Consider the following 16,621-nt stretch of genomic DNA (forward strand, 5'->3'; position numbering starts at 1 on the left):
TCTCCTGATTTCTGGGACTTTCAAGAATAAGAGTTAGGGGCCAATTTGTTTCGATCTGTGAAAGTTTACAACTCAAAAATTCATAAATAGAGCACATTTGTACAGCATTCCCAGTTAACCATTTCAGTCTAATACATATTTGAAAGAGACATTTTGCAAGAAATCATGAAATTTGTGTGTGTTGGAAGCAGGGGATGGGACAAAACCTACTTACCTACTTCACTTGAGCCAATTAATAAAAGTTAGTAGGAAAGGATTATAGTGGAAAAAAATTAGGGAAAGATCCTCATTGTGATTGCATTTCTCTTCATATGCTACACTACTATCCTGTACAGAAGAGTGAACATAAAATGAAGGATATTTTAGCTTCCTTTTGATTCTGATTACTCACTTGAGTATTTTCAGTTCAACCAATTATTCAAACAAATTTAACTGTTTACATTTTAACCAGAAAACAGAGATACTGCACATCTATTTTTTTCAGATGTGTAATTTTTGAGGCATTCCAAGGGCTACCAAAAAAAAAATATGCATGAGCCCTATGGTATGTGGACCATATTTGAAATACTGGATTAGAATCCTGTATATCTCATTTGTTCCTCCTCTTCCATCTGAGACAGTTATAACAAGCTGCCACAATCTTCTGTTTACATTCTTTGCTTTCTTCCCTAGCCCACATCTATGTTGTAGGAATAATTCAGGGTAGCTCTAAGAATCTGGAGCACTGACCATATGGTGAAGCAATGAACTTAATTTGATTTTAAATTTTATTTGGATAAAATTAAGAAATAGTTTGCCTGGGCTATTCATCTCAGGAATTTGTTATGAGTACAACAAGTTAATTTCACATGTATATATCCTTCTTAATTTTACCTGAAACTTTTTCCTTATAAATTGATCTAAATTACTTGAGAAAAGCTTTTTAGGTATTGCTATTGCTTGACATTAATTATTTGGCAGATTTGTACCGTAATATATCAATCAATAGTTTATTAGTTATTAACCCCAGAGAAAAATATAAATACTAGCTTCTTTAGAACTGTTGCATTGCACTATTGCCACAATAAAACTTTAATACTTTATCAATGAAATATATGATCATTGCAGGAGTTTGACTTTCATGTCCGGTGGCCTGGAGTAAAACTTCTTACAGTATTGTTAAAACAGCAGGGTCCCCAAGTGCAGCAGATAATCTTAGTCAGTCCTATGGGTAAGTATTTTTAAACCTTTACATCTATTTTTAAATGTAATAGCTATTTATTAATTATATTTTTATTAAACAAATTTATATGTCTGCCCAATTCACACATGGTGTCTCTGGGCAGCATACAGGAATAAAAACAGATATCCAAACCAATTGATAAAAAAATTAAAATCATTAGCATTACTTTCTGGTAAATAATGTTTTCTGTAGTATGAAAAGATAAGAGTAATAATAAGCATATGTTTTGAAGACCATAATTGAGTAATGAAATGCTGCAATATAGGAGTCTCTATTCTGGATCAAACAATACCCTGATTCAGGCAGTGTGGGCAGGCAGTATGGGGCAAGAGCTGGGAGCTTTGGAATTGTGTTCCAAAACCAATTAAGATGTTATTTAATCAATCCCTTGAGAAAGAGAGAGATTCTATGTAGATTCTCAAACATTCAGGTCATGATTGTTCCAAACCTGCTTTTTCCAAAATGCATCCAAACTTTTTTTCCCTTTGAAATTGTTTCTGTTCTCATCCAAGAAGCTTCTTCGATCTGATTGACTGGTGAGAATGGAAGAATGTATATTGTTTGCAGTTATCTGGTTGTTAGCACTTTGATGATTGGTCATTAGCTCTCTAAAAGACATTGAGACTAATTGGGAGTTTTTCTGTATCCTCAAAGTCACCTGAGAGAAAAGAGAAAGAAAAAAACACATCAAGGATTCCCTATAAAAACTGGGCCTTCATCAAAACCTCAAAAGGATCCAGCAGCAGCTCTTTCATAACAAAGAAGAGAATAACAAATGGAGCAATGTTGTCGTTCCATACTTTGCAGGAATATCTGAAAAGCTCAGGAGGATTTTCAACCAACACAACATATGTGCACACTTTAAATCCAGGAATACATTAAGACAGAAACTTGTCCACCCCAGGGACAAAACATCCATTCACAAACAATACAATGTGGTATATGCAGTGCAATGCAGAGAGACATCTGTAGACCTGTACATTGGGAAATCAAACAACCACTTCACAAACACATGGTATAATACAGGAGAATCAATTCATTACGACAGGAGTCAGCAATCCATTTGAATCTGAAAGAAAAGGTCACTATTTGAACACAGCAAAGTTCACATATTGGACTTGGAGGATTACTAGTTGAAAGAGGAGTCAAAAGAGATCATGTATGTTAATATTGAATAGCCCTTAACAAAGGGGGAAAGGATTCAACATCACCTGTTTACAAAGCAGTCCTTTCAGCAGCCCCAAGAAGGTTCCACATCCATTTACATTCTGATTCAGGTGACTACAGGTAACCATCCAAATGGTCCAAGGACTCTCAGAGTGGTAACAACTAACCCTCAAAATGCTAACAGGTGACTGCAAAGAATATAAATCATTCCATTCCCCATCCATTAGTTAGAAGTGCAGAAGCTTCTCGGATGAGAAGCAAAACATTTTCAAAAGAGAAAATAAAGTCTAGGTGCCTTTTGGAAAAAGCACCTCTGGGACAACCTCTTGATTAGCGCCCAGAACCTGTCTTATCTGTTTCAGAACTAAAGATTGTACAATAGCTGCTCAACTAAATTTAGTTTATTACAGAATATGGCAATTGGATTATTATTCATAGTGGCTGCCTAAAGAATCTGATAATTAAGATGATGGATGAATGAATTAGATTTTCAGTGCTATGTATATAGTGTATTGTAATAATCTACCATGGATTTTACTGTTATACTCTGGACAACCTGTTCTTGTCTATGAGAAAGTTAATTCATTGCTGTATGTTATTAAAATGTTTCTTGCTTGCCATTCCATTGATAAGATTAATTGTACTCTCTAGCGTCACTTGATTCAAAAGTTGAGCATAATTTTCCATATTTCTGGTAGTAATATTTCTAGTCAGAATATTAAGGTAGGTTACAGTGGTGCAAGAAACACATAGAATGTACTATTTTTTATTCTCTGAATGCTAACAAGCCATTAAAAAGTTTCTTAATTTATCGAGAAAACAATATGGGGAGGAGAGGGGGTTATACTTTAATAATGTCTCATATGACATGAATGTAGAAATTCATATATTCAGACCTTGATATTTCAATTTAGTAGAATCAGTACTGGCCAGATTAGATAAGGCTTTGCTTGAGACCTTGAATGTCCATGGCTGATTAAAATAGATAATTCTCCCTTAAACTCAAATCTATCGGTTTTTTTCTAGGAGTCTCAAGGTTAATGGATCTACTAGCAGATTCTAGAGAGGTCATAAGAAATGATGTGAGTAGATATTTTACATTCATGCAACATTTTATTAATGTCATTCTTTTCTCAATTGTAAAACCAGCCCAGTGTTTTATAGCATTTATATTTCACTGAAAATATGATATAATCAGAGTAGATTATTATAGACTGTGCTTGAAGAAAATATGTTTATTTTTAATTAACCTCATGCTGAAAATCATAAGAGATTGACAGGTTTATTGTAAATTGATAAACAAGTTTCTTCTGGTTTTGCACAGAAAATTCTTAATCTGAAATGACACTTTCTTTGCTTATAACTGTATTTCCTTGCACTTCACATCCCTAAATCTTATATTTTCTTACTCATTTACATGTTGTGATTGCTGTCCTTATTTTATAAATTATTAGACATACATTTTGCATAGTTAGAAAAAAAATCTTTTCTTATTTTTCAAACATTTTTAACAAGTGTCTAGACAGATATTACCATATTTTTCAGAGTATAAGACGTACATTTTCCCCTCAAAAAAGAGGCTGAAAATCGGGATGCGTCTTACACACTGAATAAAGCATTTTTTGCCTTCCAAAACCTTGCCCCTTCACCAAAATGGCGGTGCATAGCTTGTAGGAGGCTTTCAGAGAGCTCCTGGGGGCTGGGGGAGCAGAAATGAGTGGTTTTTGCTCAATTTTGTCCCCCCCCCCCAAGCCCCCAGGAGCACTAATGCCCTTTTTGGCAAAAAAAAAAAAAAAAAAACCCTGGGCTGGTTTTCATGGAAAACGGGCAATTTTTTGCTAATTTTTGCCCCCACCCCAAAAACACTCTACAAGCCTCCTAAGGGCTATTCATGCCCTTTTTTGGGGGGGGGGGGGAAGGCCTGTTTTTTTCCGAAAACGGGCCATTTTTGGGAGGTTTGCATGGTATAAAAAAACATTTTTTTTTAATTTGCCTCTTCAAAACCTTGGTGCGTCTTATAGCCAAGTGCATCTTATACTCTGAAAAATATGGTAACTTATCTAATTTTAGATAAGTTAGAGATACATTTTCAGGTGCAGCAGCCACTATTCTGCTGCTTTATCATATATGAATCATGTCTATATTCTTTGGAAAGTTCAAACAAAGAAAGATCCAGGAATCAAAACTTCCCATGTACAAGTTCATATTTATTTATTTATTTAATAATTTGAGAGAGAATTCTAAAATATAACCATAGAAGAAGAGATGGCACTGTAAATTTAAAAACTAGGTGCCCACAATGTATAATAGTTTATCCTTGCTATTCAAACAATTAACTTAAAACAGTACAATTCTACTATTTTTACTCCATAATGTGGCATTAAAAACCCTAAAATATAGGCAAGGAAGAAGTTCTGGCTCATTTGAAGAAGCTGCATGATGGAGTACTTTACAAAACTACTTATTTCCCCTCCATTCTCTGTTTTTGTTAAAGGAGATTTGAGCAACAGAAAATGAAATTATATGAGAGAAAGGTTCTTATTCAACTGTTCTCATAAACTTTTAAATGATTTTATGGAATATATACTTATGCTGGTTCTTGTCTGCAATTGGTGATTGTTGTCTTTTGTTTTTAACTGCAACGAACATTTTGCCTCCCCCCCCCCTTTCTCCTCCAGGGTGTTTTGTTACTTCAGCAGTTAACAAAAAGTAATGCAGCAATCCAGAAAATAGTTGCCTTTGAAAATGCATTTGAAAGATTGTTAGATATCATAACAGATGAGGGTAATAGTGATGGAGGTATGTTCCTGAAATCTGCATTTTCATTCCATAGTTATGAGTTCAGATAGTTCAGATTTATAAGAGCTATTAAATTAATGTCTGTTAACCACTCTATTTTGCAGGCATAGTAGTTGAGGACTGTCTTCTGTTGCTACAAAATTTGTTGAAAAATAACAATTCAAATCAGAATTTTTTCAAGGAAGGTTCTTATATTCAGCGTATGAAACCATGGTTTGAAGTTGGTGATGATAATGCTGGTTGGTCTGCACAGAAAGTAACCAATTTACATTTGATGCTTCAGGTAATTTCTTATCCATATAAAGTAACATTTAGTTTTGTACTAATGTCAAATGGAATAGAATTATCTTTGAAGTTATTTAAAAATGATGCTTTGGATATTTTCAACACACCTAAATCATTGTTTGCTTTTTTTACAGCTGGTACGTGTGCTGGTGTCTCCTACAAATCCTCCTGGTGCCACCACCAGTTGTCAAAAAACCATGTTTCATTGTGGGTTATTACAACAGCTTTGTACAATTCTGATGGCAACTGGAGTTCCTGCTGATATTCTTACAGAGGTAAAATACTAGAGAATAGTAACTGTTGTAAGATAAGATGATGATCAGATAACGAGAGGAAATTATCATAGCCTTTTCTGAAATACTGAAGTTTTTAAAATTTCCATAGAACTTTAAAATATTGACACCTAATTACAGGTAATCCTCAACAATTGAGCCCAAGTTTCTGTTGTTAAGTGATGCAGTTGTTAAGTGAATTTTGCCCCATTTTACAACTTTCTTGCCACAATTGTGAAGTGAATCACAGCAATTGTTAAGTGAGTAACACAGTTGTTAAGTGAATCTGGCCTCCCCATTGATTTTGCTTGTCAGAAGGTTGCAAAAGTGATGACATGACTGAGACACTGTGACCATCATAAATACAAACTGCTTGCCAAGCATCTACATTTTCATCATATGATCATGGAATTGCTATAATGGTTGTAAATGTGAAAAATAGTCATAAGTAATTTTTTTAGTGCTGTTGTAAATTCGAATGATCACTATATGGTCTATGGTCACTATTGAGGACTACCTGTGGTTGATTCAACTTCATCGTTTCAAATGTAAATTTAACTAATTTTGGATTATTGAAAACTTTTGACAAACTGTTCAGGTCTTCTTTTATTTCTGTAAAGATAACCTTCATTTTAACAATGTTATTAGGGAATAATATCATTTTAGAATATTTTATGGTGTTTTATATCATTTGCAAGTGAATTGGACTGATGTCATTCAGTTCATTGTTTTTCAGATTTTGTAGGATAGCATGTAAAAGTTGTCTTTTAGAGTATCAACTCATTCAATGTAAATAGCTAAATGCACAAAAATTGCTGAACTTTCAATAATTCCATATTTTTCTGATTGCGTGGAGTAACAAGTAATAAAATATTGTCCAATCTTAAATCTGTTCAGCAATCATGTTACTTTGATACATTCAGAGAATCGAAATTGAAAATATTTGATTGTATTTTCATAAATAAATATAAATACTATTAGTGGGCATTTTGTATAATGTAGCATAAATCAAAGATACAAACTCAATATAAATTCATTATTCACTTCCTGATTCTGACATTGTAGCTATTAGGTTTGATTTCTTTGTGTTCTTTAATTCTTATTTTCTAGACCATTAACACTGTATCAGAAGTAATTCGAGGATCTCAAATGAATCAAGATTACTTTGCTTCAGTAAATGCACCTTCAAATCCTCCAAGGTATGTTAAAGAAAATGTAATGCAACTTTGTGTAAAAATCAATGTTTATGGGAGGATACACATTTAGGTGTAAATCGGATATAAAAATTTGAAATGTTAATATTTAATTATAAGAAATGGGATTTGATATTGAAGATATTCTGAGTTTTCATGATTTATTTATTAAGAAATTTTCTATGGCCACCCAATTCACTCACAATGATACAGGGCAATTTACAGCTATAAAGCCTTAATACAAAACTAATAACACCTTTCCCCTGGCCACAACAATCAGATCAATTACTTGATGGACTCCATGTCACTCTGAGATCCTTTTTCAAGAGTTTGCAAAATGAGGGTCTTATTTCTGTAGTGATGATGTTCCACAGGGCAGGGGCTACCACAGAGAAGGCCTTTCTTGGTGCCACTAGATCATGGGTGAGCAACTAAGGCCCTTTTATGATGTGTGGACTTCAACTGCCACAATTCCTGAGCTATAGTTGCACAAAGGCCCTACTGACTATGACTGCTACTTGTTCTTCAAGCAGGAATCATGAGTTCAGGAGAAACTCCAAACACTGGGTCTGTTTGGGGCAGGACAACCCCATCCAAGATCAGAGATGGCAATTTCCCATGAATAGAAGAATCCCAAGCCCAGAGCCATTCTGTCTTACCAGGGTTTCAGTCCATTGCTACCCATCAAGCCCCTTACGGCCTCCAGGCACTGTGAAAGACAGGCCACAATATGTTTTAACTCACCATGGGCTGCAATATACATACTGTATCAGAAGTAATTCGAGGATCATCAGCATATTGACCTTCAGCCCATGTTGTTCAGCCCAATATGTCATCAGCATATTGACCTTCAACCCATGTTGGTGGATAATCTCATCCAGTGACTTAATGTATATGTTAAACAGAAGTGGAGAAAGTGCCAAGCCCTGTTAGACCCTGCAAAACAGAGAGTGAGGCTGGACTTCTTGCTTCCTATCAACAACGACTGAGAGTGACCTAAAGAAAGGAAGTGAACTAGGAAACACAGTTCCCCGCCCTTGCAACCCCCAAAGCCATTTCAGAAAGATATCATCATCCATGGTATCAAAGGCTGCTGGTAGATCAAGTAGAGCAAGGATGAACAAGCTACTCCATGCCGCTCTCATCAGAGATCATTGGTCACAAAAACTGTGACCAATGCCATTTCTGTTCATATCCAGGCCTGAATCCTGACTGCAAATGGTCCAAATAATCTGTTTCATCAAGGAAACCAGAAGTACACTCATAATAATGTGGTATTGACAGTTGTTTCATATACTCAAATATGATTTTTATCAGAGGTCTATGAATTGCAAATAATTTGTTTCTTAATATCAGAAAGAAAGTACTATGTTATTTTCTTTTTGAATCAAGTTCAAAAAGAAGTTAAAGGAAAGTTCAGATCTAAAAGTAATACTGAGTTGTAATTATTTCTAGTTGCCCCTCGGCCATCTTCCTTACTCTTTTTGGAGACCTCGAGCGTTGAACTCGGACTTCTATGTGTAAATAGTTTTTGTAAATTGCTGTCCTGGGAAGAAGAGCCACATTAAAAAATATGTGTAAAATGAAGTAATTACTTGGAAGAATTAGAAAAACAAAAATGAGTCATATGTTTTCTGACAACTTGGATTAATTAATATATTTTCTTTTACCTATTAGTATATCAATTTTATGTACATATGAACCACATTTTTATGAAAGCGTACAGACATAAAGTAAAAAAAAGACTCTTCTTTTAATCACAGGCCTGCAATTGTTGTACTTCTTATGTCAATGGTAAATGAGAGACAACCATTTGTCCTGCGCTGTGCTGTCCTTTATTGCTTCCAGTGTTTCTTATACAAAAACCAAAAAGGGCAAGGAGAAATTGTATCAACTCTTCTACCTTCAACCATTGATGGTACGGTATTGGAAAGTTAAATTCCTACTTCTAACTTTAAGTGCAAAATTACATGATTATGGGGAGGGAGGAAAATTCCACTTACTTTCAGGAGGCTTTTCCTTATAAGTGGTAATTGTAGAGTTTTCGAGTTCTGTTCATTTACAGTTGCTCCAGAAACAAACTTGGCACTATTGTAATAATACATGAAATGGCATAATAGAAATATTATTGAATGCTTCTGTAAGTTGTTTGAAAATCCTTCTGTTGCTTTAATGTTGAAGAATAGTTTATTTTCTTAATGTGAAGCTCATTTCACTTAATCCCTTTTTGATTCCAGAAATGACAATGATATTTTAACAAAATAAAGTATCAATAAGCGGCATTAGACTCTCCCAGCAACTTTCTTTGGGTTTTTTTTCTATTACCTGCTGTGCTAGGGGAAAAAAACTCATAATAAGATATCATTAACAAACACAATAATAATACATAATATTATCACATTTACTGATAATGGGCCCTATCTAACAAAATGAAATTCAACTTAGATAAAAGTAAGGTTTTACACTTAGGCACGAAAAACCAATTATATAGGTAATTAATTACCAATAATTATGAGAGTCCTAGAGGACAATCACTGAATAGAAATAGAATAGAAATAGAATTATTTGTTGGCCAAGTGTGATTGGACACACAAAGAATTTGTCTTTGGTGCATATTTGAGCCAACAGTGTGCAGCCAAAAAAGCCAGTGCAATCCTAGGCTGTATTTAGAGCGATAGATTCAAGATCATATGAAATTCTAGTTCCACTTAACAAAGCCTTAGTAAGACCACATTTGGAAAATTGCATCCAATTCTGGTCACCACATTATAGAAAGAGGTGGAGACTTTGGAAAGAGCGCAGAAAAGATCAACAGAAATATTTAGGGTTCTGGAAGCTAAAACATACGAAGAATGGTTGCAGGAATTGTGGAGGTCTAGTATGGTGAAAAGAAGGACTAGAGGGGACATGATAGCAGTGTTCCAATATTTGAAGGACTCCTACAAAGACAAGGAAACTATCTTCCAAACCACCAGAAGACAAGATAAGAAAAAATGGATAGAAACTAACCAAGGAGAGAAGCAACCAAAACTAAGGAGACATTTCCTAATGGTGAGGGGAATAGAATAGCTTGCCCCCAGAAGTTGTGAATGCTCCATCACTGGACGTTTAAAAAAAAAGAAACTGAACAGCCATTTGTCTGAAATGGTATAGGCCAGTGTTGGCAAACCTTTTCGGCACCAAGTGCTGAAAACCAGAACAGCTGCCCAGTATGCCTATGTGCGCCGGGAAGATGATCTTCTGGTTTCCGGCATGTGTATGCACACCAGCCACCTGGTCTTCCGGTTTCTGGTGCACATGTGCATGCGAAGATCAGCTGGCCAGTGTGCATGCGGAAACCGGAAGATTATCTTACCAGCGCATATATGCACCAGGTGGCTGCTTTTTTGATTTTTGGAGCTCACGCACGTGTGAAGACCAGCTGGCCAGCGCGCCGGAACCCGGGAGAGCAATGGGTGACGGCTCATGTGCCCAGAGAGATGGCTTTGAATGCCACTTCCAGCATGTGTCCCATAGATTTGCCATCACGTGTATAGGCTTTCCTGCTTGAGTAGGGGGTTGGATCTACTATTTGCTCTGGGTATTCTTAATGTCCTGAGGAATTCTTGCATGGATGCCACATATTATATACATCTTTAAGGTTAGCATATCCTTCAGTACATGTTATTATGTAAGTTAACTTTTCCATAGTTTATTAAACATTGGTCTAAACATTAGAAATCTTCTAATCTTCTAATTTTGAATATTTCAGTTTAAGTACAAAATCCTGCTGATAGCAGACCAACAACTCCTGCATACAATTCCAGCATAGCTGCTCAAAATTGGCCCACATATTGTTTTTCTTATTATTTCTATTGGCTATATTCTGAAGCCCCCTATCAAGGTCTAAACATTCCTGCATTAGATATCTCCCGGGTATTTTCAAAAGCTTTATATAGGTGAACATGTCTGAAATAATCCTGTCAATAAATTGACTGCTTATTTTACAGCTACTGGAAATTCTGTCTCAGCTGGCCAACTTCTTTGTGGAGGACTCTTTTCTACAGATTCTGTTTCAAATTGGTGTGCGGCTGTGGCATTGGCCCATGCTTTGCAAGAAAATGCCACTCTAAAAGAACAGCTGCTACGGGTACAGCTAGCCACTAGTATTGGAAATCCTCCAGTGTCCTTACTTCAGCAGTGCACTAACATTCTGTCTCAGGTACAGCATATGAACCAGTAACTTGCATATCTCTGAACCCTTTTAGAAGTGCCCATAAAGAAACATTTGTAAAAACAGAGTTGTTATAAAATATCTTGATTATTACATTTAGCAAACCATAAAACACTATTAAATGTTCTTGGCACAAACTATTGCTTTTAATATATAGTGTTTTCCATTATTTTGTGCTAATTCTAATAAGCATATAGGGGTAGAATCAATGATTGGAATTATCAGAACTAGTTGTTTGCTGGGATGTAAGTAATGTCTGTGCCTAACATATATGGAAATATATGGAAAAAATAGTGTGCTGTGATTGCACTGAATTTGGTCCAAGGAGCTCCAGGTTTAAATCTGTCCTCAGCTATGGAAGCTTTGTCAGTCTATCTCATAGAACTATAGAGAGGAAATATTGAAGGAGTGTTTGTTATGCTTTGAACTCAATAAGGAAAGGGAAAGCATATTGTAAAGAATCAGACTGTAAAGAATCAGAAATGCATGGGTAATCTGTTTGATATATACGGTACATCCTTGAAGGAAGTAAAAACTGAAGTAAGGGACTAAATGGTAAGGCAAAAATAGCATGTGCTTTGTTTTTTTTCATAGAGCAATGGTAAATATTTGAACCTTGAATGTATGAAACCAAGAAACGAATGTGTACAAAAAATCTTGGCCACTTATTGAGACCACATGTGGACTTACCTTCTTATGAATTTATCAATAATGTAAAATAATAAAAAATACCAATGTAAATGGTCTTTACATTGATTTTCAATCCTTTTGTTATTAGTTTGTAGAACATGTGTATGCTTCAAACATTTGTGTATACATTTAGGAAAATGATTTTTATTGCATATTTTTAATACAGAAAATAACATTTTCCCCCTTCAGAGCAGCGTGGAAAATTATTATGAACCTCATTCCACTGTTTGTATGCAAGCAGATTTGAAAACAAATAAATATTTAAATGAAGTAAAATCCCCATAAACCAAGCAAACATCATTTGGTTGATGTTAAACTATACATAACAACACATTTCAGTATTAATTTTTCATCTCATTCAAAAATATTTGTTCTGAAAAGGAACTGATATTGGTATTTGTTTTTAAAAAAAATGTGTACACTTCTATGTCATCCATATACATAGTCGCAGAATTGTTCAGATTAATGAAAATTGAAAACAATTTACCTCTGTACAGTATTGTAGTGATTTTAATATCCTGCAGCATTCCCTTGTAATATTTAATGTATGGTTCACAGGGTGATAAGATCGACAGACGGGTATGTATTGATGAACTCAAGGCGTTCCTTTCATTGTAGCAGGGTCTATCTGCTATCTCAGCTTTGCTTTGTTTTATGAATTAACTGTTTGAGGGTGGTTTTTTTTGTACTCACAGTTTGTGCCTGTTGCTTGGTGTTATTTCTAGTAACAAACTGTCTATCTCATGGTGTTTTTGGTGACTGACAAGGGAACATGGTTGTTATGGGTGCTTTTTCTTTGTCCCAGGAGTCCTTGCATAACCAGTGGGTACTAAATGTAGTTTGACTTCTTTTGTCTTCTTTTAGTGTAAATTCAGTATTTGTTTTCTACAAAATTTAATGAGTACTTTCTTTTCATAACCAGATAGAAGATAAAAAAAATTGTGATGTTTCCAAACCATGTATTCATGGTACTAGTATTCATCCTACTTTTAATTAAATTATTTTCAGATTAAATTTTTTTTATTGAGTGATTCACTCTCCTTGATTAGTATTTCTGCTGACCATGCAGAATAAAATGTATATATTGAATGCATTTACATTTTGTAAGTTTTTTTGCTTAAGTTATAAATGGAACAGAAGAACAGAAAGACAAAACGGTTTGATCTAGTGGTTAAAGTGCCAGGCTAGAAAGCAAGAGACCATGAGTTCATGTCCTATCTTAATCATGAAAACCAGCTGAGTGACCTTAGGGCTGTTAGTCTCTCTCAGCCTAACTCACCTCACAGGATTATATGGAGAAAATAGGAGGTAGAAGATACGTTGGATATATTTGCTGCATTATTTGTAAATAGTAAAGATAGGCTACAAATAAACAAAAATACAATTGACAAAATACAATTGCAAAATCTATTTCTAATAAAAACTATTTAAAGTAAAAAAACTGATTTTTTAAAATATCAAAACCAGATAGAAATAGTTTTGTTGGATAGGATCTACTATTGAAATCTCTCAAGATTTTTCTGGATCCTGAACCTATGTTCTAAAAGCTATGCTAAGGCTATTCCCTTCAATTTGGTGTTCTCTGCAGATTTGATGACTTCCTCTTCTACCCCTTCATCTAAATTCTTTAGGAAGATTTTGAAGAGTATTTCCCACCATATAGATGTCGTTCCATTGGGGACTACAAATTGAGTGTGGTTGATTTAACCAGTTAAAAATTCATCTAGTGGAGATTCTATCTATCCTACATTTTTCTATCTTACACAGTAATAGGGTTGTGGTCTGTGCTGTCAAATGTCTTACTGAAGTCCAAGTATATTATATCCACAGTAATTTTCTGGTCCAGTAACTTAGTCACTTTGTCAAAGAATACAGTAAGGTTTATGTGACATGATCAGTTTTTGGCTTCTGGTAACAACTTTGCTTGCTTCTAGATGTTTGCATATATATTGCTTAATTAACTTTCCCATTTTAATATTGAATAATATATATATTATTCAAGTTTAGTTTGTTCCGAACTTTAGTTTTTCTGACTTCTCCTTTTTGTCTTTCAGTTCATCAAAGAGTTTCTTATGCAACCATGCTGGTTTCATCTAGGGTCTCTCTTATTTTTCTTTCTCAGTGATAGACTGGGTTTTTATACTCTCATTTTTCAGAGGTTCTTGAGTTGTTTTTCCTTTGGAATGTTCATCTATGGAATCCTTCTAAAACATTAGTATGACTTTGCTTGTGCCTGGGTTATGTTAAATTCCAACATGACATGTTTACCTTCCCCTGCAACGTAAATCCCTTCTGTCATTTCATCTCTGTTACTAAATATTAAGTCCAGTATAGCTGACCTCTAGTGTCTGCCTCTTGCCTTTTGGGTGACAACGTTGTCTCCTAGATTTGTCAGGAATCCGTTTGATTTTCCACTTGGTGCAGAGTTTGTCTTCCCATAGATGTTGGGATAGTTAAAATTTCCCATTACTATTCTAGTGTGCTTTCTGCACATTAGCAAAAAGTTTATTTCCTCTGATTGATTTGGTGTCCTGTGGTATACAGATATGGCAATATCATTCCTTTTTCCCTTTTATATTAACCCAAATGCATTCAAGAAGATTTTCATCCTTTTAAAAAAAAAATCTATATTGGTATAGTTATTTCTTTTAAACGGTGCAACTCTACTTCTTCTTTTATTCTACTATTTCTTTTGAACAATTTGAATCTCTCTACCTGTACGTTCCAGAATTGGTCTCATCCCACCAAGTTTCAGTAATGGAAATAATGTCATACTTGCCCTCATATACAAGTCTTCAACTTATGACAAGAATTGAGCCAAAATTTCAATTGCTAAGGAAGATGGTTGTTAAGTGAATTTCATCCAATCTTACTCTTGACACAGTTTGTCTTGTTGTACCATAAATTCTGTATGGATCTACACAGACATGATATTCTACCAATTCCGTCTGGTCCACCCAAACTGGTAGTGGAAATCATGGGTGGGTCCGCCCACACTCCCTGGCTCTATTTCGTACTATTTAGGGATTTTTTTGCGCAAAGCACATGCACAGAAGGCTGAGTGCATGTGTGGACAGGGCGCTTGCGAACGAAGTGAGTGCACATGTGTCCGTGCACATTTGCAAACCGATAGGGAAGGTAAGTGAAAACCATCCCTGGATCTATATAATAAACTTATTATTCCTTTTAAATAAATTTTCCGGGTAACCAGATGCATGCCTTCTCATCTTTTTATTTTGAGATAGACAGCCTGCTAGTGCGTAAAATGTAACTAAATTTTGTGCAGCTACACACAGAGTGCAGCAATAGATAATAAGGGTATACTGAATATTTGTAATTCAGTTCCCTATCCATCTTTAGTTCATATTCTGCTATGGTTTGTGTTATTTTTAATGTGGTGGTCTTGGTGCTATCTGAGCTTGGTAGTTTTCTTGCAGAAGTTTCATTAACCAGCATCTTCAATAGTGTAGTATTAAATTATTATACGGTCTTGTCTTTTTAGTTATATAGAAAGCTTGAGCAAGGCAAAAGTAGGAGAGAGATCCTGTCAGTGATGGACTGAACTGTACCATTCACAGAATCACAGCAAATATGTGTTTGGTTATTAGGTTGCCTATCATAAAAGTTATGTAGTAAGCCAAATAGGATTGCTACTGCAAAATAAAGTCAAGATTCACTTTAATTCAGCCTCCTTTTCAAGCTGATAGCAATAATCCCTAGCCCACTCTTCTTTTCCAATTGCGAATACTAAGGATGCACAGTTCTCATCAGGCTGCCTTGGTATTTTATTCTAGATTTTGTTCTGAATATTTATTGTATTTCAAGTTTCTCCTAGGCCTGTGCCTCCCTCACTTTTAGGGAATGGTTTTGATTGATTGATTGATTGATTGATTGATTGTTGACCTTGAAAATTATGAATCAAAATATGAGGCAATATATAAAAGTGATGCAAACAAAGATAACATTTATTTTCTTGTTTTCCAGGGAAGCAAAGTGCAGACAAGAGTTGGATTATTAATGCTGCTTTGCACATGGCTAAGCAATTGCCCCATCGCTGTCACACATTTTCTTCACAATTCAGCAAATATTCCATTTGTATCCTTTTAAAAGAATTACCATTTAATGCTTCACTGTAGTAAATATATAAAGTTTTGATTGAAGGAGAGAAGTGACAATTCACTAAAAGAAATGTTTCTTTAAATCAGTGTTTTTCAACCTTTTTTGTGCAAAGGCACACTTTTTTCATGAAAAAAATCACGAGGCATACCACCATTAGAAAATGTTAAAAAAAAATAACTCTGTGCCTATATTGACTATATATAAAGTAATTTTCCCACAGCACACCTTACACTATGTCACGGCACACTAGTGTGCCGCGGCACAGTGGTTGAAAAACACTGCTTTAAATGATGTAGCAAATGTTTGCAATTTTTACATTTATTATTATTATTAAAATATCTCACATTGTTCTCATAAACAGATTTTCACTTTCCTCTCTTAAAATTGATATGCTGCATGTTTCTGTTAGGGTATAATAACTATGTTCATTAAATTTGCTTTGATTAAATGACTAAACAAAGGATTGTTTGCAGTTAACTTATTAAGATAAAAACCTGGCTCAAGATAAGCTGATGGTGAAAAGTTAAGTTAGCACTAAGAGAAGCTCCCAGGAAGTCCAAAAGTCGTAGCCAGGTTGGTAAATCAGTAAGTTTTATGAAAGAAGACAGTGGCAAGCCACTTGGTATTGGTACGAAGTCATTGAATGAGATGGGTGCCATAG

The 16,621-nt window shown here is 34.9% G+C and overlaps 1 protein-coding gene across 3 annotated transcripts in view; it reads left to right on the forward strand.

Annotated features, from left to right (window-relative positions):
* USO1 (USO1 vesicle transport factor) overlaps positions 1-16,621 on the forward strand; it is a 57,105-nt gene that overhangs the window by 24,395 nt on the left and 16,089 nt on the right. For all 3 annotated transcript variants that reach the window (XM_032235214.1, XM_032235215.1, XM_032235216.1), the window contains 9 exons: positions 1,108-1,210; positions 3,416-3,471; positions 5,068-5,188; positions 5,293-5,471; positions 5,608-5,748; positions 6,856-6,944; positions 8,702-8,856; positions 10,928-11,139; positions 15,826-15,936. In XM_032235214.1, the coding sequence (XP_032091105.1) occupies positions 1,108-1,210; positions 3,416-3,471; positions 5,068-5,188; positions 5,293-5,471; positions 5,608-5,748; positions 6,856-6,944; positions 8,702-8,856; positions 10,928-11,139; positions 15,826-15,936 (1,167 nt within the window). The remainder of the gene's footprint in view (positions 1-1,107; positions 1,211-3,415; positions 3,472-5,067; positions 5,189-5,292; positions 5,472-5,607; positions 5,749-6,855; positions 6,945-8,701; positions 8,857-10,927; positions 11,140-15,825; positions 15,937-16,621) is intronic.

This window comes from Thamnophis elegans, chromosome Z (assembly GCF_009769535.1).
Source record: "Thamnophis elegans isolate rThaEle1 chromosome Z, rThaEle1.pri, whole genome shotgun sequence".
Lineage (NCBI taxonomy): Eukaryota > Metazoa > Chordata > Lepidosauria > Squamata > Colubridae > Thamnophis > Thamnophis elegans.